General features: G+C 40.4%; 1 protein-coding gene across 1 annotated transcript in view; it reads right to left on the reverse strand.

The window, feature by feature from the left end:
* LOC105838345 (cadherin-87A) overlaps window positions 1-27,416 on the reverse strand; it is a 191,554-nt gene that overhangs the window by 32,943 nt on the left and 131,195 nt on the right. Inside the window, exon 4 of the mRNA XM_036291624.1 lies at window positions 8,914-9,131. Coding sequence (XP_036147517.1) covers window positions 8,914-9,131 — 218 coding nt within the window. The remainder of the gene's footprint in view (window positions 1-8,913; window positions 9,132-27,416) is intronic.

Genomic DNA, 27,416 nt, shown 5'->3' on the forward strand with positions numbered 1-27,416 from the left:
TTCGCTTTTACCTAGATCATACACTTAATAGCGCGCGCGGGCGATAAAATTATACGCTACCGGAATAACTGACCGCATATCAAACCAATTATAGGATATCGATTTTCCTTTTTTCCTTTGCTTTAATACACAATGCTCGATAATGCTTCTCTCCAGCGAATTATTGGCAGGCTGCTTCCTTCGAACAAAGGACAAATTGCATGGTATCCTTATATCTCGGTAATAACCACTTTGCGTTTCTTTTTGTTCCACAAACTAATTCGTAAGAGTACAAGCATTTAAATTAAAAATCCCGATTTATTAATGACATTAATCACGTTTAATTTCCCCGCTGCTTACATTAATATATTAATATACTCTTTAAATCTCGTAGAGTCACGCTATACGAGTCAAAGCTCACTCCTAGTAAAATGGAAAATCATTCGAATAATCGCACAAGCTCAATTTTCATTATTTCAAAGACTACAGAGAGAGAGTAATTAATTTCACCTTTTAAGTTTCATTAGATTTTTTCCCAATTTTCTTTGGCCCCATAATATAAAATTAATAAAATGCAAAATGTCAGCATTTAAAAGACACGTGGAATGGATTTTCAATCAAATTTTGACGTTCCTTGCACTTTTTTTTTTGAAGTTGAATATGTTTCAAGAGGAAGATTTCTTCGGTGTGCAATTCAACTCCGTTTTTACGGCGTCTCTCTCACATGCTATGCCAGTTCAAGTTTGGATGCCCGGTCGCTGAAAATCAAAGACAAGCGCGACACGCGGCGCCGCGCGCCATTCGTATGCTACTTTTCACTTCGGCAACGAATATGAAGCCGCTGCACCGGCTGACACCGGCCCGAAAATCTCTAGCTCGCGATTTCCGATCTCCCTCCCTCTCCCCCCCCCCCCGCTCTTCTCCCCTCCCCCCTCGCCGCCACTCGTATATCCGCGCTCTCTTTCGCTTCAGGATTAGTTGGAAAGTCAAGAGCTACGATCACTACGTGCTTGAAATAGGAAAGTCCATCCATATTCTTTTCGCGCTCGCCTTTTTCATTTATACGGGGAGAACGCCTCTGCATAAACGCGCCGAAATTTATGGCCGAGAAGAGAAGAGCCTCCATTTCAGCCCTCTTTCTTTTCGGACGAAAGTGAGCGACACCCGACAACCTTCCTCCTTGTTTTCCAGAATAATAATTAAATTACATACGAATTTAATTTCTCGACTTAGACTCAAGTCCGTAGGAAGGTTCGAGATTTATTTCGCATTTCCATTGAACAAAAATCTGAGCAATTTTTCTATTTCTGAGTTAAATTATTATAATTGCTTCTGTGTATACATAGGCGTTTAATTAAAAAAAGTACACGATTATTTTTTCGATGTTTTCGGTAATAAAAAAAATACATTTCAAAATTATGCAAATTTTGATCAACTATATATGAAATTAGAATTTAGTTAAAATAAAGTTCATTTTAAATTTAACTTTGAGGCTACAGTTTGCTATTTATTTATTTATTTATGCGAATATATATAGAATAAAGTAATGGTACACACGCGGTAATATTTTATATCACTGATGGACAGAAATAATATTTAATGATAACCTGATAGAGCAAGAGTCAATATATTTAAATGCATTTACTCATTATTACATTTGAAGTGGACGAAAATATGGAATTCCAGCAAATACAAATTTCGAAATTAATTACAATGTCATTTTTGTCCTAAAACGAACAACCGATGCACGTGTCGTGAATTATAACTTGGTACTTAATCAGTCGACTCTGTTACATCAGGACCGCTTTAACCTACATTAAATATCCATATTTACTCGTCATGCCACTTCTCCCTTTTATATATATATATATATATATATATATATATATATATTAGTCGCCTTAGTTTATAAACCTTTCAATCTCAATATATTAGTATATATCTCAGTATATTGAAAAAAATTCTTAACTTGTGAGACACATAGTAATAATATTGTTTGAAATATTTAATTGCTATGAACAAATATTATAATAATAACACAACGCTTGACAATAATTATAAATATTTTGTTACAATTACGTTACGTTTAATTGAAATTATTTTATTAAAGCCTGATAAAATAATTTTAACTAAACATAATTATAATGAAATGTAATTATTACCGAATGTTATTAATATTTTGTTAATATTATTATAATTTTGTTATTATTATATTTATTTATAACAATAAAATATTTTAAATGATATCATTACTAAATGCATTTTACAGGTTTGTCAAGATTTTTTTTCATTCACGTGTATTGGTTTTTTTTTTTGGTACATAGATGATTAGAGTCGACTTTGTTTCACTCACAGCACAAATAAATTAATCACATTGGATAATAATCGACGTCATAGATAACATCTCAGATTCGATTTTAATTGGAAATATTCTGGCAAATTTCTGAACTTTGGAAAACGCTGTCCCGTTTTAGATTTGAAATATCTCACGGTGGATAGTCACGTTCCTTCGATATTCGAATTTCGATTTGCTGGTGCGACGAGATCGATCTCAGTCGACGTTTCGCCATCGGAAAATATCATGCTGTCCACACGATGTAATCGAGTTGCCGATCCGATCGCTCACGATCAACAACTGCGAGCGACCAATCCCCGACGAACATCGAATTAACAGTTATCTTTATCTTCGCTCTCCCTGTACAGGCAGGCCCGTTCGTTTCGAGCGTTTGACAAACGCCCTCACGGAGGAAGAGAAATGGCGATTGTGAATGGCCACAATAACACGTGACGTTGCGATAAAACTTTGTTAAACAACCAGGCAGGCCTGGATCCGTCACCGTCGCGATGCGTATTTGCATACGGTTGACATAGTTGGCCACAGCCATGCTTTATCCGGGGGTTATCAGCGTTATTTACGTTAGCCTTCGTTTAATTGGTCGGCCAGACCTCATAAAGAGGATAATTAACGCGATCAAATTGATTATCGCTTATCAATCTCTACCAATTATCTAATAACTTCTTCCCGCGCACATTTCATGGCATAGTAATCTTCCGTCGTTCATACTTAGTTTTATATTAAAAAAACAGATTTCCGCCCACGCGGAATATTTTCGTTATTTTCTCATCTTTTATCCTAATGTAGATTTCATTTTGCACGTACAATAAAATAAAGTTGAATTAAAAATTAAATTAAATTTAAAATATACCATCTCGATTTTAATGGCATTTCGGGAGATCCCGTGTTATAATCGACCGGAATAATTTCAATAGCGACCTACGGTGGATTTGGCAAAAGCTCGAGCGCCGTTTACCCGTTTCCCCACGATGCGTTACAATTACGTTACGTCAGTTCTCCTCTCAACAAGAATACGGTAACTCGCGGCTAACGATCACGCGAGTATGTGAGAAGCGAATATCCGCCTCGTATTATGGCCCCGCGTATGTGAAGTTACCGAGCTATATAACACAGTTTCCACGACACTCGCCGCAACAGGATAATATAATAGTGGTGTATTTTGTGCAATTTTGTATATTGCGGATTCGTGTAAAAATCCGCAGCTCCCATTCCACGCGCGGGGATGATATTTTTGCAATTAAGTGAAAACGCCGTGAAAAACCCTTAGAGAGATTCATCCGCTCGTAGCGACGCGCGGTAATCGCTTTCAGTTCGTATTCGCGCGTTGTCACGGGGCGCATCACGTTCCTCCCTTCTCACGAGAAGCGAGGATTCGCGTAATTCGCACGATCGGACACCGGCCAGGTCGTGCGACCCGAACGAGAAAGAGAGAACCACTCTTCCCTTCGAGCGGTAGCCGCGGTAGTAGCGTCGCGATTTTTCACCCCGATTGTTTCCGCGAAACAACGTTAGCGATACGTTTGTTTTCGTATGCGCCGCTGTCCATCAGAAACTAAAGGGGAATCAAAATAACTGGCGATTTCTCTGCGGCCTTTGTACTCGGCGTACAGTTTCGATTAATCCCAACCGAATGCCGAGATTTTTGCGCCCGTTATTTCGATGCCGCAATCAAAAGACTCGCGTTCCGATACACTAAAAAAACAAAAGCAAAAAAACGAAAATACGATACTATAGGAACGAGATGTAAAAAAAAAAAGGTTGCCGACGTTGGTATCAAACGAGCGAATTTTAGATAATCGATTTACCCGCCTCTTGTCTCGATATCTTTTTTCCTCTTAAAATCTATTAAAAACAATTATTTTTTATTATTTTTGAGCAAATAATTATTAGCCTAACAGCAGCCCTTCGATATTTACACATTTATTAAGTTCCTTCATTAATGCATAGTGTATAGTATGATATAATAGTTCTTTAATTTTGCCGATATTGTTTGTGATGCAGCTCGAAACATAATACATTAATATCGATTGGCGTTTAGCAGCGCAACAGCAAGTAATCATCTATTGTTGCCAAAAACAACGACAAGTACAGTCGTACGTACATAATGATGGCAAATATTTCGGCGACTGCCGCATACAATGCCTGTAATTTTCCCCCGTTGTAAAGCGTGACAATAATTAGATTCGATCAATACCCAATGAACTGTCCCGCGGGGAGGGGGGGGTAAGTTTTTCGCTGTGTTAGAAAAGAAATTACAGAACAATTCCACAAAACAGTTTCCATTCCTTTACCTTCTTTTTTCTCTTCGAGATAATTAGACGTATTCAAATGAACCAGGAAATCCTTTCACGTTGTAACTTCAAGTGAATTTTGCACGTGCTTCGGCTAATTTTTTCTTCGCAAACGTAAATGGTACGGTATCTCGAACTACTGCAATTTGCGAATTTTTCCCCTTCGCTGAGAGACGAATTCAGAAGTGCAAATTTTCTTTGTTATTAAAACGAAAATCCAAATTATTTGCATGGCATATTTAAAAAAAAAAAAATAAAGAGAAACATACAAATCTTAATGAAATATTCCTGTTTATCAAACATATGTATAAGACATTACAAAATTTGAAACACAATATTATTAATATAATTAATACATAAATTATAACTATGAATAAAAACAGTGTAATTAATAATACATTGTAACTGATAATGTCATGTAGATAATATTAATAAAATTGAATTTAATGTAAAATGTGTGTACAAAATAAAATAATTAGAAAAACAAAACGACTAAAAAAAAAAGAGTCAAAAATTAAAAGCAACATGTCAACGCACTATTATTTTTACCAGTTTCTTTTTCAATGTATGTACGCGATAGGAAAAAAAATAGCCCTCCATCTTGCTGAATAATTCTATCGCGGTAGCTCAGAGATTCACGCGTTTGAGCGTGTCAAAATCGATCTGACCTGACCCAGAAGAGTAGTCCGGTGGAGTGATATGTCGTTCGCGAAATTGCGGATGAAACGCGTTCGGGGGACTCGGAAACTTTCAAATGTGTATCTACGATCGGCCGCCGGTTACCGCATCGCCCGCTCGCGGTCCAGTGACCCGAAAACTTTCCTCCGGGCGCCGAACTTTATCGCCGCCGATTTTTCACGGCTTCCACCCGTCAGTGGTGCGACACGCCCATGGGAGAGACGAGAGAGTCGCCGTCGGTTTGCCGAATCTTTAACGATGGCGGTAGATACAGCACGCGACAAGTGGTTGGCACGTAACAAAAGAGACTCTGCCATCGTGAGGAATTCGCGTTCTTTACTCGTATAGAAGGATGAATCGGTTGCTATTTAGAGGAGACTGCGTTTTATTTTCACTTCACGTGCACACAGTCAAATTTGAATTATATCTAAAATTTGAGTGATTTTTAACCATTCTACTCGATATATCGTTAATTTAACTTAAAAAAAAAAAAAGGAATTAAGCAATGTAATTTAAGAAGCATTCGATTTAACTCAAATTTGTTCTTTATATTATTTAGTGCATACGTTAATATGGACACTGCCTACTTAAAAAAAAACCACAGAAATTGATTGAATCGATAGGTAAGGCTGTTCTTTCAACTGCGCGTTTTGTGTTGAAATAATAAGTTTCGGCACGAAAGATAAAAAGATAAATTCCTCGAGTTAAGAATTCCTGTCTCTCCCTGTCTCTCTCTGTCTCTCCTTGTCTCTCCCTGTCTCTCCCGATTTCTCCCGGTCTCTCCCTGTCTCTCCGTGTCTTTCCCTGTCTCTCTTTGAACAATCATAATACCTAAAATATAAGAGGAGTTAACTTAAATGCATAAAAATAACAAAAATATTATTTAATATTTAACAGTAGTAAGACGGAAGATAAAACGTGTCCAACAAAGTTCTGGCTTTTCGTGTATTTCAAAACCCAACAAACTCAACCGTAAAACAAAAAACGCGCGCATTAATTACTGCCGTTGATAATTCCGCCGAAGCAGATTTCGTCAAGCGTTTGTACGTGCGTAGCTTTGTCGCGAAAGGGATTAGATTCGCGTATGCGTGTAACCGGTTATTAATTTCGATCGTGAAAGGGACGTGGGGCGAATCTCGCCTAATGCGCATTACACACGCATTCGGAAATCAGCGCGGCCACGTGCGAATACGTCCTGAAACCTATTTAGCTAGATTAAATCAATGGAGGATCCGCCCGCAAGAGAGAGAGAGAGAGATGGGTCAATGTACGAAAATCCACGCGCGCGCGGCAGTCGCATTATGTCCCCGGGACATCATAATCGCATTAATTGCATTGACCGACACCGAGTGCACCGGGCGCACACACAAACGTGGCCGATTGCGACGCGGCCGGACGCGCGGCGGCCGGGAATTCGTCGCGGACAAGTTCGGAAAATTTCCGATATTTGTTTCGCGCTCGAGGTTGACAGGCACACTCCCCATTTCGAATTGATGGCGACCGTATCGAGTGCTGCTGCTGCTGGTGGTGGTGCAGCGGAGATGAATCCAGCCGCGCGGAGCAGATGGTTCGCGCGAAATATCCAGAATCGTTTGTAGTCCGTGGCGACGGATTATTTTTAGCGGACGCGGTCACAGATGGCAATCCTTGTAAAAATACACCCTTCAATATCTTAGGGCCCTCGACCTAAAATACGGCATTTCGTATAAGAATGGGTAAAAATGTGTCTTGGGAAAATTACTCGCGACGATTAAACGTCAATCGGGGTCTGTTGGCTGTCCTCACGCGGCAAATTGTGCAGTGACAGCAACATATTCTCTAAGTTTACAATCAGTGAAAATACACCGATTTCAATGGTATACTTATAACTTGTCAACCAGTGAAGTAAATACACTGATTTTTCAATGATTATACGTTAATTTTGAAGTAATAATCACTAAAAGTCAGTCATACTCACTAATTATCACAGTTATAAGTATACTACTGCAAATCAGTGAAAATACACTAATTTAGAAAGATACGCTTATTTTCGAAAGCGTAGGAACGCATAAAGATCGGATTACCGCGAAATCACACGAACGAAAAGTAGTTTGCGTATTTGATTTACATTCGATTGAGACTCAGACAGCGTATTCGAAGCGATTAGCTTCGCGCTAATATTTATGATTCGGAAATATGATTGGTCCTGATTAAATCTAAATTTCTGTAAATCAATGATGTGTGCCGTTTCCAAAATGGTCACACGAGTTCGTCGAATCATTATCGCGTCGCAGTTTTATAAAAGAAACATGTTACGATTATGACAATGTAACTCAATAAGTCAACTTTTTGCAACAATTATAGAACAGTTAGGTCGAAAGTAAAATATTTGTACGTCTGTGCTGCCACAGGTGGAAGGGAAGAGAGTTGTAAAAAATTTCGACTTTACGAAACGGAGGATGTGCGAATAATTGATTTGCCGAGAGGATTAATGACTTAAATAATTCTCCGGTCATTTTCGGTGAGTATGTAAGCTTCTGAAAAAGCGAGCTGAATCGACATTTGCCCGCGCAGTAATTTCGGTCGAAATCATGCGCGGAGATTAAAGAAATTAAAGTACGTCGCGAATTTTTATATTTTGATTTTTTCACTCTTAAATTAATCCCATGCTATTTCGCGCAATAGCTTGATTAAATGGCAGGTGCCTTATACTCCCGCTACTAAGTATGTTTGATAGTAACTAATTACTTGTTCCCTACCTCTCTCAGGTATACCGGGACGTGCTGAAGATAAGACGACACTGTCTACGAACTCAAGCGTGTCCTCTTAACGCTTAAGTAGTTGCATGAACCTTATAAGCAGTATTCATGATGCTGTTTACTTTACAGTGGTATAAGTAGTATAAGTGACATAAATATAGCATGTACTACAAGGAACTCCCTTAAACAAGATGAATTTAACAAGAGCAGAGATGATTATTTGGATGAATAAATTCGTAATCAGCCTCCCGGCACAACCTCTCCGGTTGATTAATTTTAATTTTTCGCAATCAGCTTATAGTTTCAACCCGAATTCAATTCAACCCAAAAAATTCCGCATTACAACCTAAATTATCCTCATTACCTAAATTACCCTAATTACTTTCATTTATCATATAATGTAGAAGCTGAACTTAATTAACCTGACTTTTCTCTTGGTGATTTACTTTGAGATATAGTTAAAAGAAACACATATCGATGATAAACATAAAGAAATAAGTTAGAAAGATATAAATAAGGGAGAAATGGAAAAATAACGAGTATTTAAATATTTACTTGAATTAATAATTTCCCGCCCCCCCCCCCTTTTTATATTATAACCAGATAGAAAAAAGAGAGAACAAAGAAAGGGAGGAAAGAGGAGTTTAAGATCTACGAGGAGACAAGTATAAAAAGCAAACTGTCACAGAGACAAACGACGTCAGTGAAGTCGCGCGTAAGATATTGCAAGCGTGAGCTTGGAGTACCGCGAGCGAGAGATAGGGCGAGCATCCCGTCGCTCCAAATAAGGGCCGCATGCAATTTGCGTGGAAGTTCGCCCTTCGATAAGGATGACGACCTGCCGGTCGTCCAGAATCGAACGGTGTTTTACCTCGCGATTGAGCGGCTTCGCCAGAGTGATGACACCGGTGCGCGGGTTGACGACGAAATGGTCCGTGAGTTGTATGCCATATTTCACCGGCGATCCTTCGGGATCGTGGCCCTTCAGGACGAACACTTCCGTCCCGACCTTGGTCGATTCCGAGAGCGGCAAGCCCGTGGGGTATCCCCCGGCCTCCAGGATAGGTGGCTCGTTCACGTTGTTACCCGCTGGAACAGCAAAAAAAAAACGTTTGTTTTTCGAGAGTTTCTGTTGTTGGCTATATCGATCACCCACACGCCCGCGAAGTCTCTCCCTGCGTTCCCTACTTCCCTTAGAGGGTTTATTTATTCCTCTCGTTAACTCCCCCTTACACGTTGCAAGCACGTTCACTCGAAACGAAATGTTTAGGGTGTGTCGCAAAAGTTTATCCTCACGAATGCGTACCAGAGTTTGAATGGTTTCTAAAATATTAAACTCTGAGGAAATATAAAAAAAAAATGGATGAGCAAAGTTTTACAAATGCGTACGAGAAGACTTGTGTTTATTTATCATTAATTTATTTTTATAGACCCTTAGCTTGTAACGGATTGGAAATAATCCTTGTTGTAAAAGTAAAATTAACAAGTAAAAAGTTATCGGAACTTGCATCGGTATTGTTTTTGTCTCCAAAGATGCCCATTATTTTTATCTCGTCCCTCAACATTCTCTCAACATATTTCTCTTTACGTCTGCGACATGTCGGTAATAAAAACTTCGATGTTCTACGATTAACGCGAAGATGATATAGCAATTAGGGCTTATTGATTGTTACGTGAGTCAATGAATTCAATCGCTAAGTACGTACGTCGAGTTGGGGGTCGCACATCTATTGTGCATAAATGCTGTCGGATCGATTTGGATGATTAAGGCTACACGAGCTAAGTAGATTATGATTGATGTATCCGTTGCGCGCGGAAATCGATTTTTGCCCGGCAATATCGCCCGCCGGACCTGTCGATAATCAATTTCGCTGCTGAGATCCGGAGCTTAGTGTTTTCGTGCTCCTTTTGCGACAGACGCAATCAATACGGAAATCCCAATTCAGTGCGTTGAACAAGAAAATATATCGCGTCGTCGGAGAAGCTTTCCAGGTTCTTATATCACATTATATCATTATATCGTTTGAAGACGAGAACAAGAGAGGAAAATGCTTTGTCACAAAAGACAAATGCTTCGGAAAACGGATTCTTGTGAGCTTAAAAGCTAATAACTCTTGTATTTCTCTGTGAAAGAAGAAACTATCGAATTATTCATGTTAAAAAAAAAAGATAAGCGTTTATATTACATTACTTTTTTTTCCGAAGAAAGTAACAAATTTAAATGTCGATATTTTGCATGCTAAATGGAATGTCTTTATTTCTCGTGTAAGAAGTTCTCCTCTTATGACATTTTTCTTACAACATTTTTCTTACGTTCATGTTGAATGTTTTACAGGCAGATAACGTTATACATACAGGACGAATCAAAATGATTGAATCAGTTTTCCGCCCTATGAGACAAATTATTGATTGCACGTCAAAATAGACTTACAAGAGACCTGTCACAACTATCCGGAATCGATTCGAGTCTCCCTAGCTGATATTCATAGTTGATTCTTATTTCAAGATTGTCTTTAGCCTTAAGATAACACTTATAAAAGATATGTATCTTTATACACGAGTCCGATTTGAGATATGAGAGTAAAACAACCCCTCAAAAATATTTGATTCCAAGCAACGCTCTGTCAACGCTCGCTTTCGTTACGTTCTCGCGACGCGAAAATTATAAATATAAGGAGAAAGTATCGTAAAGTATCAGCACGGATGAAAAGAATGGAAACGGTGAGACACCCCGTACAATCAACCTCCTCCCCGTGAAAACGTTGGATGAGCTTTGTTCGCGGTGGGTCACGGTACTCCGGGACTCAAAAGAGCCCGGAGGTCCCAGGCCGCTAATTCGACGCGAGCACCGGGGCTCGACCCCGTAAGCCCGAAAAGTCGTAAAACTATTACCAAGTTGGGTCGTACGAAGTGGCCCCGGCAAGCCGCGGAAACTTCTTTCCGAACTTCCGCAGCTTCTAGTCGGAAATTGTGGCGGACGTAATAGATACATCGCGAGTTTTAAGATCGGCCAAACGGGGGTTGCTGTACTTTTTTACGGACCCCATTCGACGCGAGAATACTGCTGCTGCGGGACCGCAGCTGCGGCTTTCCGCGCCTCCTCTTCTCTTTCTCTCTTTCTCTCTCTCTTTCTCTCTCTTTCTTCCTTTCTTCCTCCTTCCTCTCTCTTTCTCGCGACAACGGCCAAAATGACGACGACAACGAAAAGGAGCAACCCCTCTTCAAAGAGCAACGATAATCGTTAAAGGGGTAACGACGTATGCGATCGCGATCTCATTCCTTTCTTCGGGGTTATCATTGCCGCCACTGTCCGCGGATTCACGACGGTCGCTTAGAATTTTTGCCATTACGCGACGGGTCGTACGACGTCATCGTAACAAACCCAGACTTTTACGGGAATTGCACGCGCCGCTCGTAAATAGAAAAATTCTGCGGCAGAGTACCCGCTGCGATACAGCGTCGTTCACCCGAAACTGTCATCCGAAAGAGATTACGTTTGCAAATCAATAATACGTTAGGATAGACGATGCGGCGAATAACAAGTAAAAAATCAACGCCAAGCTAGCGACTTTTAAAGAATTAAAAATTAAATTTTTTTTAGCAGAGCCGTCATATTTTCTGATGGTATTTTTTATTACTTTTGTCGCCAAAAGAGCAACAATGCGATTGTTTTATAGATCGGAAGGTGATAGTTTTGCATGATGAAAATAATGAGGAATCATTGATTGCATATCAAACGTTACATACGATATCCTTCATTACAATGTTTCGCAGAATTAATTATAATGTTTTCATGCTATGTAATTAAATATTAATCTCGAATATTAATTATAGGATTAGAGATTTGTAAAAACGTACGTTCTTGCACGGGAGTCGCTTTGCGATTTCTTGCGATATTAAAAGCCTAGACTAACAGAAAGAGGATTCAGTATGATTCCAAGAAGTTCGTCAGGGGAAGATAAAGCGGAATCTCTGCTGGAAGTCCCACCGCCACCGCCGCCGCCGCCGCCGCGTCGAGAAGAAGAGTAAGAGTGCCGGAAACCGCGACGGTTGTACGCACAAATTTTCCCTGATCCATCAAAAGAGAAGCGCGGCGAGTAACTTTTCCCCGAAGGAAGTTTCCCTCAAACGCATTTTGTAAATTCAAATAAGGGATTCGAGAATGACGCGGACTCTGAACTTTCCTCGAGCGGGCGAACGAGTGACGGTGATCGGTATATCGGGCATCACGAATGACGCAAATAACCGAATTACCATAAATTTCAGTCGCTAACTACCGTTTCGCAACTGCCTCCTCCCCCCCTCCCCCGTCGCCAAATTAATCGTTGAACTTTCGACCGACATTTTTCCAGATCGCGTCGCTACATTTTACCCTCATTTCGCGGAAGGATCAAAAGAAACTGCGGCTGAAAGAACATCTTTATGCTCTGAGCGAAAAAAAAAATATTCGCTTTATATTCGTCGAGCACGTTTGAAAACGTCACGTTAATTAATGCGCCATAAATGACGGCGGGTCTGAGCGACGAGGAGTAAAAATTTTAGACCGCAACGTCTGTAACGATCTTCCTCTATAGTATAATAAGCCCTCTTACAGTGAATCACAATCAAGTAGCTAGAAAATATTTCATTAAGAATCAATGAGTCTTTCACTGATCTTCAATATAAATTACACGTACTTTGCATTTCCACAGATATCAGTGATTTTTTTCAGTGAAATCTTACCAATTTACAACGCTACACTTATAACTGATACATTAATAGAAAAATGTGATATTTGCGACTATACAACACCTTTTTATCAATGTACACAGAAAAAAAGAATATTATTATTTTGACAATATCTTTAGTTTCAAAATAAAAATCTTGAAATAAGATTATATTGAGTTAAATAAAAAAAATTTACTCGAATGAAGATTTATCTTAAGATTTTATGTAATTTAATAAAAAAAATGATTATTTAAGAATAATTGTTATTTAAGAATAATTTTCTTAAATGGAAAGGAAAAAATGTTGGATAAAAAATACCGTATGTTCAAATCGAAAATGATAATTTTCTTAGAATAAAATTATCAAAATAAATGTATTTTTGAAATAACAATTATAGTATTGAAATGAGACTATAATATTGTTGAAATTCAAAGTTTTCTAATTCTTTTGAGAAGATCATATATTGTTGCGAATATATGAAACAATAAACGTGTTCATATGAATATATAGGAGTTAATTTAACACCTGCTTTTTTTCTATGTAGTATGTCGATTCTTTTTTATATAGAAAGATGCCTTTGTACAATTGCACATCTTGCGAATCGCTGAAATTCGCCGAGACCTGCTCACCCCCCCCCTTCCCTGCGCGATTTGCCATTGCAATTCCGGCTGCAATTGCCACCTTAATTGTGCGAAAACTCGCGGAATAATCGGCGCCGCGAGGATTTTCTCGGGGTTGGCGAAGAAGCTGGTTATTACGGGGGAAAAGAGGGATTGACGGAAATCGAAAAGCCAGATAAGGCTGAATCGGTAACCGCCACTCCTTCGCAGCGCACGACTCTCCTCTTCGAGGTTGAGCTCCACGCAATCCCGTGGTGGCTCGGGGCTGCGATCTCAACTCGGCAGACCGTCATCCCCCCCCCGTCTCTCTCCCCGCTCCTTTCCGTTATTCCCTTTCCAGCCGCCACTAATCTTCTTCATTTCCGAATCGTCCTTCCAGCGACAACCCTTCGCGCGCGCTTGCGATAAGGAACAATTTTCGCGTTGTGAGCCCCCTTTTTATTGCGCCTCCTAGGCGCACTTATGATTCGCTCTCTTCACATAAACCGACCGTTATTGTCGGCCGTTCTGTTCCTCGTCGCGCCATTAACTCCAAAGTCGGCGATGTATCCGGCGAAATAAACGTGTCTGCTCCTCACCGCGCGGTACCGAAACTTTTTCACGAGAGATCGCCATGTGTTAAATCCATTTCAGAAATATCATTTTATGAATCTGTGATAATTTAATAGTGTTGAAATTCATGCATACTATATTAGAAATGTATTGACGAAGTAAAATTATAAATATACAAATTTCATAATTTTACAAAATTGAATTGTACAAAATTAATAATATAATATATTAAAATTATAAATTTAATCTCGACAAAGTAAACGAATAATTTATGAGACCGATAATAAATATCGGCCGACTATGTTCTCGTTAAAACTTGTTATAATCTCTGCAATATTTTCTCCTTATTTTCATTGCAATAAATTATTAGCTGTCCATCGTAAGTTGAAAATGGACATCGTAAAGATACGGGTAACTATAATGTGAAAGATTAATGTGATATCGTAAAATGGAAACCAGCGAAATCTAACGCAAGTCGTTGTCCGGAAATTGAACTGCGCGAAAATAAATCTTCACTAACATAGAAACCTGGTGCACGCATATAATATTGATAAATATCGATCTCAATCGGTCGGGCGACCGTTTTTTTTATCATAATATATATCGTATCTTTCCACAGGAAATTGTTTTATTCCTTTCACAGTAAATTATCGGTTTCCCTTGAACATCGTTAATTTATTATTGGTTTCTTGCAGCTACATTCTAAATATGGAAAAGCGTTGACGTTTCCATAAATTAAATCCGAGTAAATTATGTGTAAATTAGATTCAGGAACGCGCAAATAATATGATAGATTATTGATAAAATGTCGTTTACCTTGATACAATTTAAGTCGCACGCCGGAAATCGTGTTCCATCAAAATACAAAAATAAACACGGAAATGCGCTGTTATCGTGTAGAGGAATGCGCCGTGTGAAAGGATAAGAGATAAAAAAAACTATTAGAAGTTGGTTCCGTCTGTTACTTACTAGGGAATTCCTACGATAAAAAAAAAAGAGTAAACCGCTTGGCATAAAGGCAGGGACCATTAGCTTTATTTCATCTGAATCAAACGTGTGAGACCGTCACATGACACAAGATAGATATCCCTGAAGGACCCGGAGAAACGTATGGATCTGTATTTCTGCAACTTATAGAATCAACAGCGGACAGATATTCGATTAATTTTCCGCGATGGATACAATTCGAGTAATGTATATATGTGGTAATGTAAATAAAAGCAATTCTGTGTTCGCGCTCTCAAACTTCGAACTGTCACAAATAATAGCGATAGTTTTTAACTTTTGTTCAAAACTAAATAAAATGTAAAAAGATGTTTTCCAATCTACACCAATGATCAAAAAAACATATATACTTGTCTATAACTTTTCACGCTTTTCAAAATTCATATCATCGACGAAATCTTTTTTGACATTAATATATTAAAACTAATGTATAATTAGTTTCAATAAATATATAGATATTATAGAAGCAATTAAATTATAGCTTTATAGGAATGCGAGTTTTCGTCAAAATATATTACGTCGAGACGATGCATAATTAAGATATAAAAACCTCTGTAACATCGCTCGAGATTAATTACCATAAAATAGCCGTATTTTCAGCGCGGCAGGAAATTAACAGGTTCCTCCGGTGTTATCGCACCGCTAAGATGTCCAACAATTAATTCATCGCGCGCGATATCCCCCTTCTGTTTCGTTACTTCTGGTTTTCACAAATTCCTGCGAAACCGTCGTGGAAAGTCGTGGAATTTAAAGCCGGGAATAAATTAGCAGACATTAAACGGCGCCGCCTCGTATACTAATAGCCCGCGGTTCTCCATCGCTAATAAATAAACAGATCGCACGACAAAATTCATTATTGCGAAAATAACATTTGGCGTTTCCTTACATTACAATTTTAAAATTTAAATTGTGTCAAATGTTTTTCTGTACTTTCTTCGTGGAAACATCGCGAACCTCGTGGCTCCCTCCATCTTTCGCCTTTTGATGTTTCTGCTTGTGCAGAGCGGGAACCGCAAAGGATCTTTATCCCTGGAACACGAGAAGACCTATTTGGAATTCGATGAAGCCACGCGATCCTGCCGCCATTAGCCGCTAGAAGAACGTCCGGCGCATTAGAAGAGGGAATTGGATAAACAGCGAGCGAGCGAGCAAGCGCGCTTCCGACGTCTATCTCGAAAAATGACCATTCCGGCACGGAAGCAAGAGTAGTCCTTCGACTGTAGGACTCTCCGCGGTTACACAAGTAATCCCGCGATATCGACCGATCGCCTTAAGCTCGCTCGTGACGGAAATCGGATTTTCGGAGGACGCGCGTCCTGGAGCGTCTTGCCATCGAGCAAAGTGCTCCACCGAAACTGTGAGGAGCTCAAATAAAAAAAGCAGAGAGAGAAAGAGAGAGAGAGAGAGAGAGAGAGAGAGAGAGAGAGAGAGAGAACAAAGAAAAAGATAAATGGATACTGAGGGACAGACAGGGAAAACGTAGGGCAAGGTACCCGAACTTTCGCGCGGGATGATGAATATACATGAAGAACGAAAATGGAATAACAATAACTGGCATTTCTTATTCTCTTTCTGACATAACAAATAATCGTAATATAATATAAAGGGAAAGATAATCTTTTTTGGACGCTAAATTATTTTAGCTTTTATACACAAACGAAAATGTAAAAAAAAATCAAGGAATACACAATGTACCCGACATCTTCACTTATTAACTTCTTTTTTTGATTTGCTAACACGGAAACGGTCTAATCGGAAACAATCCTCTTTCGTGATCAAGAATACGGTTTTGTTGCTCTGAGGAAATAGAAGGGAAAAGAAGGAAAAACAGCAGCTGCGGCGAGAGAAACGAAGTGGAGACGGGATTCTTTTTGAGATCCCGGTAAGGCTGTAACGGAGAATTATTTTAGACTTGTTAATGCAATTCCCTTGAAAGCTCGCGCCGACGAATAGGCGCGCGCGCGCGGGTCCCGCGTATCCGAAGTTCGAGGATAAAATGTGGATGGGTTGGCGTTTTACGCGGTATTTGCAGCCCCTTATACGCGCCCGAGAGATTTCGCTACAGCCGTATGAGCGATGTCGTAGGAATGCAGCCACTTCGAGACGCGGCCTCCTTCACCCTCCTCGCGAGAAAGCAAGCGCGAGGGCTTCGCCGTCGCGACATTGCGCCTAGGTTTTCCGCGAGATATTCAGACAAACGTAATTCCCGTTCGTCGCGCGATATCATTTTTGGATTACGCTCCGAGTTAATGTTGAAGAAAAAAAAACCGCGTGTACGTACACCTGTAATATTCGTAAACAATTCATCGCGGTGTTACTTTCGGACGCGTTGCGCGTGCATGAATACTGCAGAGGATCTCCCGTCGTTGGCGTACGTGCAGCGGCTTAATGCATAAGTCAAGAACGCCTCCTCCGCCGGCGGGAGAACGCCAAGAAGGCTGCTCCGCCGGCATCGCGGCCGACTCGTACTACTTACGTAGATTCTATTGCGAGTATAGGAAAATAAATTGTCGATGCGATCGCGCACCGTTCCCTCTTCTTTCGCCTCTCGAAGCCGCCATGAATTTCGCTTATCTGACAGCCCCGGGAATCAAATCTATTCGCTACTACGAGCTTCATATACAATTTATCGTTGGGAATCGACGGGGACCCGACCATAGACAAAAGGGGCCGGGGAGAGATACCCGCGTTCGCGATACAGGTATCCCGATACATTTCCGATATCAGTGAATGGAACACGGAATCAATGGCGGCGTTACGAAATCATACACGTGGATTGCCATTGTGAAAGCCTGAAAGGCGCGAGATAAATGCCGTGGAAGAATAATTGACACGATTACCTTCGCGTATCGTTACAAGCTGCATCCTGTGCCGCGTCAGAGCGAGTTTTACAACACATTGTTATCCCACCCTCCCCCTTCCTCCCCGCGTTACAGCGCCGGGCTCAGACGGCCCGCCGTCATTAATCTCGCTCGTTAGAGAACTCGCGCGACAAGTTGTCGAAGCGAAATTTTCAACGATAAATTTCATCGGTGTTACTTCATCTATGGCGCTATTCCGCCGTTTAGAATTGCGATCCACCTCGCCGATCGGTGTATTTGCCGCGGTGTTGAAGCGCAAAGTTGTTCAATAATGTAACAGTACCCCCCGTGACAAGCCGCAAAATATTGCACAGAGATGCTTTGAATTACAAAGAACGAATGGTTTTGCAGAAATCTCTAGAAATTTAGTTTAAATACGCGCAGGTCTAAAAAAAAAAAATTGTTGGCCCAGCAAAATAATTATACAGAACGCTCAAGCGCGATGAGATAACGTCTGTAAAAAATGTTGACACAATTATTTTGAGGATTCAACAAAATTATTATTTTCAGCTCTATATCTAGCTGAACTTTTAGATTTTTATTTTCATTTCAGCAAACCCGTTCTTATCGTGTATACAAATTATTTGTATGACAAGTGATACTGCGAATACAGATTTTTTTTCATGTAGGAATGTAGGTTGTATATGGTTGTAGTGTAAACATTGCGTGCGTGTGCCGTGTTCACGTTGCTTGTATAAACAAATGTTATAAAAACATTTAACAGTTTGTATTCCATCAATCTCCTTTCACATTTTATCTACCGATAAAAAAAAATTGTTTATAAAAAAAAAGTAGATTTCGCGAGTGAAAAGAGGAATAAGAAGAATAAACAGAAAAGGATAAACTTTGTAAAAACTTGTGTGATATAATAGTGATTATAATAGTCAAACACAACTATTTCCTTAGTTTACCGAAGAGACGAAATAATCGTGAAGACAAATGTAGTCCGAAGTTTATCGACAATGTGAATTTATGCCGGCTGTTTGTAGCGAGAAAAGAAAGCAAGTAGTAGCCTCCCATAAATCGAGCTAGAAAATCATTATATGCAAGACAGCCGGAGAGTTATCGACTGTGACATCCAAAGCGGGCGCGAGCATTGATGCGACACACGGCTAACAAATGATATTTATCGATGCTATAAAAAAAAATATTGGCAAGCGCAAGCGTAGTCTTGATTTCATTTCGTCTTCCGCTCGATATATTTTCCTATGTGGAAAACCAACTCCTACAGGAATTACATATTTCGTGTACTTCTTTTTTATTTGATACATCAATAAAAAAGGATATATATTATACTATATTTAAAAATACGGATTTTTAACATGTGTTTATTCGATCCGTTACTCTCGTTGTAATTCATCATTATATTTACATTAAATTAAGCATTTGAATTAAGCGATTTGCAACGCAATATATGTTACAGAAGGAATTTGATATGAAAGCTAATATACAACATCACGTATTTATTGACATCTCTTTCCTCTTAATCGTCAAAATTTAAATTTACAAAGAGATTTCCAAAAGTTGATATTTGATATATTGGTATTTTAATTGAACATCGTGCTTTCAGCATATTATTAAAAATTTATCTCAAATACTGCTGTTTCGATTATTATTCTCGTTACCATTATTATTCTCTGGAATTCTATGATGACCACCTACGGCCTCGCCAGCTCTCTTTTCCTTTCCCAGTCACCTGTCCGGCTGCCGGAGCCGCGAGACAAATGCACGTCGTCCGACCTCGTCCTTGCATCAGGCAGAAAAGGAGCAGGACGTGATCCGAAGAAGCTGTCCGGGCGGTGGTTCGGGGTTCCGAAAAGGTCCGAGAACCTTAATGGGAATCCCCGGCGGCAGGCGCGCGGCGGATTTGCATGGTGAACGGGCTTTTCGGTCGTCGGGGAATCCTATAGAGAGGACGGCGGATGAAGGGGCGGAGGGGGGAGGGGAGGGATGGCTTGGACTGAGACGAGCAGTCTCCGGGGTAACGTTCCGCCGCGCGCGGAATTAATCGCGCCCGGTTACAAAAGAAACCCCGTCGGCCATTGTGTGTCCGGGTCCCAGCCCGTCCGGGATCAAAAATAATTAGTTCGGGAGAAAACGCCGGCGTTTCCACATCCATTCTCCTCCTTGGCTGACCCGCGTGCCACCAGGAACCCTTATCACGTACGAGTCTCCAACCGTTCTTGTCACTTCGGCGAGGACTACGTGCGCGGATTGCAATTCTCTGACAACAGGTGAGGAAATAGCAATACTTTGTTGGGGGGATCATTTTTCAATTTGACCGAAGCGCTCCGTTCTCGATTTCGGGAGCGCGATGGAGCAATCAGAGCATTAATTAGCGCCTCTTAGCTAGCATCTTTTTCACTCTATATACTGAAACATTCTACACACTATTTCTACTTTTGACATAAAAATTAACACTAGAACTATTACCAAATCTATTAAAATGATTTCTAGATTACATTGCAAAAACTGTTAATATGATTTGTTGTTAATAGGATTTTGTATTTTCAGAGTAATTATTTAAATATTAAAGGAGTAGAAAATAAAAACAAAAGGAAATGGTAGAAATAGGTATACGTTTGATGCCGCGGTTCTAGTTTTAAAATTATCCTCATATTTTTTCAAACATAAATTACTATACTTTTTCATTATTTATATTTTAATTATATATCATTTAATTATATTTCATTATTTATATTTTAATTATATATGATATTTATTATATCATATGCGAAATTTATTGAAATCTGTAAGAAGAAACTACACGACGAAAAAACAGGAATATCTTGTAAGCTCAGGGGCAAAAGTGTCTCTAAACATTACACATCACCTACGTCAACACCACGTCAAAGTCTAAAGCGGACAAACAATGAACAATTTACCAAGTTTTGCCCTCCTCGACAACTCCAAGCAACTTTCCCGATTTATCTTACGGTCACGCGGCCTTGCATATTTTCGACAGCGATACCAGGCGATATCGATCTCTCGTGGCTGGCTGGCTGGCTGCCTCGGGATGAATTTCGGTTAGACGGACGCGCAATATTACACACACGCTGAACTTCGTTGGTTCTTCCTGTCGTCATCGACGACCACGAACGATCGCAAGAGAGACAGAGAGAGAGAGAGAGAAAGAAAGAGAAAAAGAGAGTAGCGGACGAAGTTTCCGTATGAACGCGCGAGATGCGATGCGAGTCGACGTGATGGCGAAACTTTTCCGGACCGCCGAGCGTGGAAAATTGCGAGGAGGCGCAAAAATTCTCGCGAGCCGTAGAAAGGATGATTAGAATTGGCCCTGGCGAAATACCCTTTTCTCGCCCGGCGAAATACCCTTCTCACCTTGTGTCTTCGTGGAGCGTGCTCGACATCGCGCTCGGAACGGATATCGCGAAGGCTCGCAATCACCGGCGAGGCAAATTACGGAGCGCATTTACCGACGCCTTTCAGAGATCCGGCCAACCAAATGTAAAAAGAGAGAGAAAGAGAAAGAGAGAGAGAGAGAGAGAGAGAGAGAGAGAGAGAGAGAAAGGAAGGAGGGAAAAAAGAAGTTGCGCCGCAGTCTCGCTCCGGAAACTTTCTTACGGCTGACCGCGTTTTACCAAGACGCTGCGCCTTAGAGGCGCGCGGAGCCTGTGTTCTTTTACTTTTAAAAAATTACCAAAGTTTCCTCGCGCGGTCGTAATTCTAGGATAGTATTAAAACTCTAGTATCTGGCCGCGTCTTCCCGGCCAAGTTTAATTTAGCGATCGGGATTGATCGCTTTTTCAACTTGACAGTGTCATCGCTTTTAATGACGTTCTCCTTCTTTTTTTTTTTTCATGCAACGTGGTACCCGCGCGTGCTTTTTTTCCCGCCGTGAAAAATGCACTCTGGTTTTCAACTCACGCTGCAGGGGCAATTTGTCACATTTAGCGTCAAACGAAAGGCAGAGAGAATATGAAACCCGCAGCTATGGCGTTCCTTGCAATCAGCGGAAAACACGATTGATCGCATTGATCAACGTACGTTCATTAATCCCAATTAGAGATCCAAATTAAAGGTGAAACAATTAGAAGGCTTGGGGGCATTAAATTGTTACGAACGTTATTATCTCGAACGTATGATGGGATATTCAGAAGTCGCGTTTTCGTTTAAAAATCACATTCTATTCGGCGATAATTAAATGTACGATTTCGTAAAAAGAAAGTTTGTAATAAAATTGAAATAAAATTTGTAATAAAAAGTTGAATTTTTTTCAATCGTTCAACAATCGCACGTAAAAAATTAACAATGTGCGATACTCAACTTTTTTTTTCAATTTAACTCGTACAATCTGGAATTGGATTCAAAAAAGGTCACGGCTTCCGCAGTGCTCCACATCTTGCCACATCTTGCATTTTGCCCAAGTTGGGACACGGAGTCACACTCGAACAACTTCAGTAACGAATGGAGCATTTCCCAGTCCTGGATGAGCAACGCAATCCCTGGGGAAATTAATCCCTGAAAAATCTCGGAAGCAACATCTTCCGGGAAGTAAATTCTCAAAAAAACGGGGGTGACTCGTGGCGGGGAGGGGGAGGGGGGGGGAAGCGAAGATCGCGCGCGCGTTCGTGAATTACAAATGAAGTGAAATCGACGTTCTCGGAACGCGACATCGACCCCCGACACGACTCGAATCTCATCGGTCGCGTCGCATAAAAGCGGCATCACGTTTCAATGATGGATAATGTAAACACGCTGTACACGCTCCCTAGACTCGATTAACTTTGTCGATCCTTCGCGAGTAAAATCAAGTAAGAAAACATCCGTCAAAAAAAATATAAAAAGTTTCAAAAGGATTTACTTTTACAGGACAGTATGCGTAAATAAAGATTTACAGTAGAAATAAATTAAAATAAAGATACAGAGTTGTATCAATTGCAAATTTACACCCGGAGAGAAACATGCGGAGAAACGTAAAATGAAAGAACGATCTCGGGGCCATCTTTCAACTCGTAATACACCTCAAACTTTCATTCGGCAAAATTTACTGCACTCTCTATTTATTGTTCGCTACTTCACACGGCGGTGTGCATTATTAATGGCGCCGTCCTGTTTTCGCGCGCGGCGGCGGTACCTCCCCGTCTTTCGCGCAAAAGTACACCGGGGGCTGCCGGCGGGCCTCGTAATGGCGAATACAAACTGCGGCGAAATTAGCCCCCCGAGAGAACGCCCGGGTGCCTGTTCCGGCGCCGCGCGGCCAGCAGATAAATTTCCGCGAAAAAACTTTGATGCCGCAAAGAACTGAAAATCGGGGTCGTACAACACCCCCGCACGTCCGAGGGGCGTGGAGAAATGGCGCGAACGCGGGGTAAACACACGCGCAAACACACGTACCCTAGAAAGAAAACAATACCTATATCGTTCTTTTTATCCGTGAGTTTATTTTTCGGAAGATTTTTCTTCCGAGGATTGTTTCCAAGGGATTACTCCCAAAGACTGAGGCTTTTTCCTGTTCAGACAGCACGATATCCGAGGGGGTGATCCCGGCGCGGTATCTTAAACGGTAACGCGTCAATGGGTATAAATAATTATGCTTTCTTTTACAAAATGCCTTCTTTTACAATTTACAAAACAAAATTAGTATCAATTAAAGAATCACTTATACGCAATATAAGCAAGAATATAAAATTTTATTTAAAAATTTTCTTTGATCTTAAATTTCAGTCATATATTATATTTTTCTTTCAATATTATAATAGTCATTTAAAGATACAGATTATAAGATTGTTTTAATAATTAATAGTTTTAAAAAATTCTAGTTCTTGGTTTAAAGATATCGTTTTTCTCTGTTTGATATTTTTTTCCTTTTCACTCACGAAAATAATTTTTGAGTAAAAATTAATGTATTTTCCTCGGCGAAATTATACAAAATTTCTTCACGTGAGCAAGTTATACTCATATCTGTTCAAAATTGTTTAATTCTTTAAAGGTTTTGTATTCCCGCTTATAACAACGCTTGTAGATATGAGACTAATATTTTTTTCTGTGACTGCAATATAGAATATTTTAATTCGCCAGGAGCGATGAGGGAGAAAAGCGAACCGGTGTTATCGCTCGAAGTGGAAAATTAAAAATTGCAGGGGCATACAAACTACATAAACTGACGAAATAAAATTTAACATTTTCTCGAATAATAAAGCTAAATTATTCACTTGATTCCGAACTGCTTGTTAAATAACAACGTCAAATATAATTATATCGCGACGGGATATTTTACCTCGCTTTAAATAACGATCTCGGTTTGTCAGAAGTTTTCAGAGTGTAACTCCATTTGTCGATATAGAGCGCGCGCTCGAACTTACGTGTAATGTGCTGAATTCGGTACTTTGGTCGGATTTGCGGCGGGCAAACCCTTTAATCAGCGGGAAACTTTGGCGGGTGCACTTTTTTTCGCGTATTTCGCAAGACGAGCTCGTTTCAACGACTACTAAATGAAGGTTGAGGCCGAAGCGGACCTACGATCGCGCGAAGCGAATGGAAAATTGAGCTAATATCCTCATTCGAATAAAACCACGTTAATCCGCCGACTTATGCGCGCCAAGTAATTGAAAGATAACAACGAACCAATTTTTTTCAAGAATAATAATATTCGTGGCGCACCCCGTGGCCCCCGTTGAATGCACTCTTTACCGTAAAGCCCTTAATCGATTTGAAATCAATTTCCTCCCCCCCGCCCCCCGTGAAAGCGAAAAGAAACACCAGAATTATTCCCTTCATATCAGGCCGTGCAATTTATATTGCAAGAGGGGGTGGGAGAATTATAATTAAAATTATGGAAGAATGATAATTAAAATTATTGATTATCTGCCATCGTTTACCTAATTTCACAGCCCGGCAGTTTTTCGCGTTAGCATGCCACCGTGGCGGGACTGCATTCTTCACCAGAAATTAATGCACGCCGTAATATCGGCCGTACACATTTTTCGTTTCCCCGCGTTTCGCAATTATTCCGTCGCGGCGATGTACTCTGTGACGTGAAAAAACTGGCACGTTATAAAAAACGACGCTATAAATTAACGTCATGGGTCCCTCTCTTCGGTAAATAGTTGACGAATTCGCGAGACGAGAGAGAGAGAGAGAGAGAGAGACAAAGTGTCGACGACGACAGTTTCGAATGTGCCGAGGAACCAGAATCTGTTTTGGAATTTTCCAATCAGAACCGCGATGCAAATATTTACAAATTTACGGTACGTCGCCGCGAAATTGGTGCCGACAGCGAATTAAGATAATTTGCATCCAAAGCACTAGCCGCATCTCTGAATTTAATCCGCCGGAAGCGCAGTTTCGCTCTCCCGCGAAAAGAGCATATGGAGGGTCAATCCGGATTTATGAATGCAGTTAGAAAATGAGTTTAGAATGCTCGCTGAGCTAAAATCAAAACGCCTTAATTTTTTTTTCAGACTTTCACAACAATAGCAATAATTCCAAATAATACGAAATATGAAATATTAAAAACGGCAACAAAGCGGAGGCGCAGCACGGAGAAACTTTTTCAAGGTAATTGTTTTGGTCCTCGGCTTTTTCCGCTCCGAAACATCCGCGGTGATCTGAGAGCCAACGATGGGAATTTCACAGCACGCGGAAAAGATGAAAAGGTCGGGACAGATACAAGGTGTCGCGTTGTTGTTGTTGTTGTTGTTCGCGCACTCCGACAGCGCGAGGAAGCGGCAGCGGCGTGTGACGGACGTCGCGCGATCGCGAGCGCGAAAATGCGCGTTGGCAAGTTTGTGCATTTTTCAGGAAACGCGAGTCCGCCGCGCGGTGGTAAAGTGACACGAGACAGACAGGATACCTGTGCGCCGCGCGGCAGACGCGGCTCACCGTGTCTGTGCGATCGCGTGTTTCATCCGTACGCCGACAACCCGATTCATGCGGCTTCTCCCTCTTTCCCTACCCCTTCCCTCCCTCGTTCCGCCGGGACTCTCTTTCTCCTCGGCGCTCCTACGCGCCGCCCGTTTATTACTTTCGCAATTTTCCGCCGCGGGAGGTCCGGCCGAAAGTTGCTAATGCCGGCATTACCCGGAGGAGGCTGCAGCGAACTTCGACGTTCGTTTTCGAGAGACTAACGGCCATGCGGGCGATATCCGGCCGAGGATGGCTATCCGCGGGTCGTTCTGAGAAAGACAAACGCCCCGTAAAAATACCGGAGGTTCCGGAGATCTCTCTCCGTCGAAAAAGATCACTCGCGATTCTTTAACAGAAATTCAAATTCCCGATTACTTTTCGTCTTTTTGGATTAAGACAGTTGTATTTCTAGTGGCTGACATTAGACGCTTTGATAATAGAATTTAGAAGCTGAGAAATAAAAATTGACATTAAAATTTTACATCGGGCATCAACTTGTCGATAAGAATGTAAAATGCAGAAAACATTAATAAAATATTATCCAAAATAAGCTTCAAATCGATCGACCAATCTTCCAATAGCTAAATAACTGAAAGGAACTGTTGAAGTTCCGTTCTCGACTTTGTCACGTAAAAAGTCCCGATTTTGATGTTGATATTCCAAAATTATATTTAACCGCATTTCAAACGGGAAAGTTTATGAAAGCCGTGATTAATTTGCGAACATTTTACACGTTGCCTCGTATTACGTCAATAACGTGTATGCAGGAGTTCGGAATGACGTAAAGCAAAATTCATGCTAATACCACGGAGCGTCAAATATATTTGGCTTACCGATTAAATGCCGATCAGTATTTATTATTAAATTTATGTGCGGTATTAATATAGAGCTGCGGTTTTAATGCGGCTTCATAGCTTATTGGCGGCTTATAAGCAGAGCGTAAAAGTTTAATAAATAGTTCGATTAAAACTCTTATAAATTCCATATCTAATTTTAATACTTTAATAAATAAATTTATGCAATAATTTATACCTACAAATAGAAAAAGAATTATATTTTAATATATTGTGTTAAATATCACCAAAGCGAACAATAAAAACGAGGCTAAACATCGGTAACCGTATCAGCGTCTGATGTATAATCCTGTCTGACTATATGCATCTTTTACTACTAATTTCAGTTTTACACCTACATAAAAATATATATATGTAATTCAAATTTTCGCTAAGAGGTCATTAATTTTATATTGATTGAGAGAAATTATAAATAAATTTGTATACATTTTTCACAGTTCATAAATATATCTGTTGTATTAACTTAAAATTTTCCATTAAGATGTAATTAAACTTGTCCGGCAATCTCCGACATTTGTACGGTTGAAACAATCCTGAAAATTAATAGTAATTAACAATTTTTGAACATTTTAGAAAAATTCGTATTCACGATTTATTTTCTGCACCCACGTGAATACAATTTTAAGTCAATCTTTGTTAATAGCGACAGCGCTGTAACGCGTAATTCAGCCGATTGAATAAAAATGCAATCCCCGTTCGTTCAAACGTCCTTGTTTCGCCACAAACGTCACCGCGGTAATTCGCATTAAACCCGCGTGCTTGTCGTCGTAAGAGGTCGCCGTGTCGTTGGATAAGTGGCAAAAAGGATCTCGCATGGTCGCGGAATTAACAGCGCAACGCGGAAAGCGTCGTAAGTCGTAAGGCGATAATTCAAGAGTCCGTCCGCACACGGTCCGCGGTCAGGCCGGG

The sequence above is a fragment of the Monomorium pharaonis genome, chromosome 9 (genome assembly GCF_013373865.1).
Source record: "Monomorium pharaonis isolate MP-MQ-018 chromosome 9, ASM1337386v2, whole genome shotgun sequence".
NCBI classification, from domain to species: domain Eukaryota; kingdom Metazoa; phylum Arthropoda; class Insecta; order Hymenoptera; family Formicidae; genus Monomorium; species Monomorium pharaonis.